The 2,434-nt window shown below is 43.7% G+C and overlaps 1 protein-coding gene across 1 annotated transcript; it reads left to right on the forward strand.

The window, feature by feature from the left end:
- The first annotated feature begins 6 nt into the window (after positions 1 to 6).
- LOC117939854 (low-density lipoprotein receptor-related protein 6-like) lies at positions 7 to 1,121 on the forward strand. The gene is made up of 2 exons (XM_034865281.1): positions 7 to 202; positions 472 to 1,121. The coding sequence occupies exons 1-2, from the start codon at positions 153 to 155 to the stop codon at positions 776 to 778; spliced, it is 357 nt and encodes a 118-aa protein (XP_034721172.1). The 5' UTR covers positions 7 to 152; the 3' UTR covers positions 779 to 1,121.
- Positions 1,122 to 2,434: the final 1,313 nt, after the last annotated feature.

Here is a 2,434-nt window from a genome sequence, read left to right on the forward strand (position 1 = left end):
TGTTACCCTACAGGACAGATGTTCATCATCAGGTAGAAACAAGCTGTACTGTTACCCTACAGGACAGATGTTCATCATATTGTATTTTTATTATTGTGTCCCAGATCCTGAATCCTCCTCCGTCCCCGGCGACGGTCCGGTCCCAGTACACCATGGAGTTCGGTTATTCCTCCAACAGTCCCTCGACCCACCGCTCCTACAGGTACCGCCCGTCATTACGTCACTTTAATCTCTAAAATCAGTGTTTCTTTGTCTTATAATAATAATAATAATAATAATAATAATAATAATAATAATAATAATAATAGTAGTATTATTATTTTTAATAATAATAATATTAATTATTATTAATAATAATAATATTAATAATAATAATAATAATATGTTTCTTTGTCTAATAATAATAATAATTAATATTAATAATAATAATTAATATAAATAATAATAATAATCTGTGTTTCTGTGTTCCAGCTACCGGCCCTACACCTACCGCCACTTCGCCCCCCCCACCACCCCCTGCAGCACCGACGTGTGCGACAGCGACTACACGCCGGGCCGCCGGGCGCCGCTGAAGGCCGCCGGCGCCGCGGTCGCCAAGGGTTACGCCAGCGACCTGAACTACGACTCGGAGCCGTTCCCGCCGCCGCCCACGCCGCGCAGCCAGTACCTGTCGGCCGAGGAGAACTGCGAGAGCTGCCCCCCCTCGCCCTTCACCGAGCGCAGCTACTCGCACCACCTGTACCCGCCCCCCCCCTCGCCGTGCACGGACTCCTCCTGAGCCCCCCCCCACGCCCCCCCACTGTAAATAGCTATTGTGCATATATGAGGTTTTACAAACAGGAAACTGCGGGAAGCGGAAACAAAATGGCCGCCGCAGAACATTTGTACATTGAAAAAGAGAAAAGCATATTTATATATTTTCTATACAGTGACGCCGTAGACGTTTGTATTAAGAAATTTGTACATTTTTTTAAGAAAAAGATTTTTATTAAAAATCATCACAAATATAAGTTGCCTTAAAGCGGGACAGAGGACGAGAGGCTGAAGGACAGAAAGACTGAGACGACTTATCTGAAGCCAAATATGAGACACAGCAACAGGAAGAGGAGGAAGAGGAGGAGGAAGAGCCCCCCCCCCCCCCCCTTCCTCCCTCCCCCGGGGTGGGGGGGCTGTGGGCGTCTGTGGTTACCATGCCAACTGGAGAAAAGGTGTGAGAACGTGGTTCTGGCTCCCTGGTCTTACGTTCCCCCCCGCAGCGTCGGATGTGAGTCACCAAGCGAAAACTCGTTAAGCTGCGACTAACTCAGAGATGAATCTGGTCGTCAGTTCAGCAGTTAATTAGTTCGTCAATTAATTAGTTCAGCAGTTAATTAGTTCAGCAGTTAATTAGTTCGTCAATTAGCCGATCGATCGCTTAATCGGTAAAAAGTCCGAAATACTGAATCGTAGCCCCGGGACGTGTTTTATCGGACGGAAATCTAAAGTTACGATAACGAAAAGTATCAAATCCTGAATTTAAATCAGCTGTTTGCTTTAGAAGAAATTACAGATGATTTCATCCTCGACTGGCGGTTAATTAATGAACGAATCAATTAATCAATGAATCAATTAATTGAGTCGATGAATGAACGGCGGCCCTGAAGAGACAGAACCTGTCTAGAATCTACCAAGAAAATCTGGAGTAGGGACCCACCAAATCCACGGGTTAGGACTCTGAACCCGAGACCTCCTCCCGTCCCCAGTCCACTACCCGAGCAAGGTTAGAGGCCCAACGCTAAACCCCGTTCCCTAGCAACCAGAAACCGCCAAAAACACGAAATTCAGCCAAAGACGACGATGAAGACAATCTTTATCTCTCGTCTCCTCGGGGAGACGACACAAAAACACTAAAACATTGTCCCACTACACACTAAAATACACACTAATAATACACACTGATAATACACACTGATAATACACACTGATAATACACACTGATAATACACACTAATAATACACACTGATAATACACACTGATAATACACACTAATAATACACACTGATAATACACACTAATAATACACACTGATAATACACACTAATAATACACACTGATAATACACACTGATAATACACACTGATAATACACACTAATAATACACACTGATAATACACACTGATAATACACACTAATAATACACACTGATAATACACACTAATAATACACACTAATAATACACACTAATAATACACACTGATAATACACACTAATAATACACACTAATAATGACGCATACTTTATACGTAGATTATATTATAAAACGAAGGATTTCGCATGACTCACATCCTCCGTCTCTGGGATTAGAAACCAAAACGTCCCCATCACGCGTCCTGTCCCCGCGTCCCCGTCTCACGTCTCGTCCCCGCGTCCCCGTCTCACGTCTCGTCCCTGCGT

The sequence above is a fragment of the Etheostoma cragini genome, unplaced genomic scaffold (assembly GCF_013103735.1).
Source record: "Etheostoma cragini isolate CJK2018 unplaced genomic scaffold, CSU_Ecrag_1.0 ScbMSFa_130, whole genome shotgun sequence".
NCBI lineage: Eukaryota > Metazoa > Chordata > Actinopteri > Perciformes > Percidae > Etheostoma > Etheostoma cragini.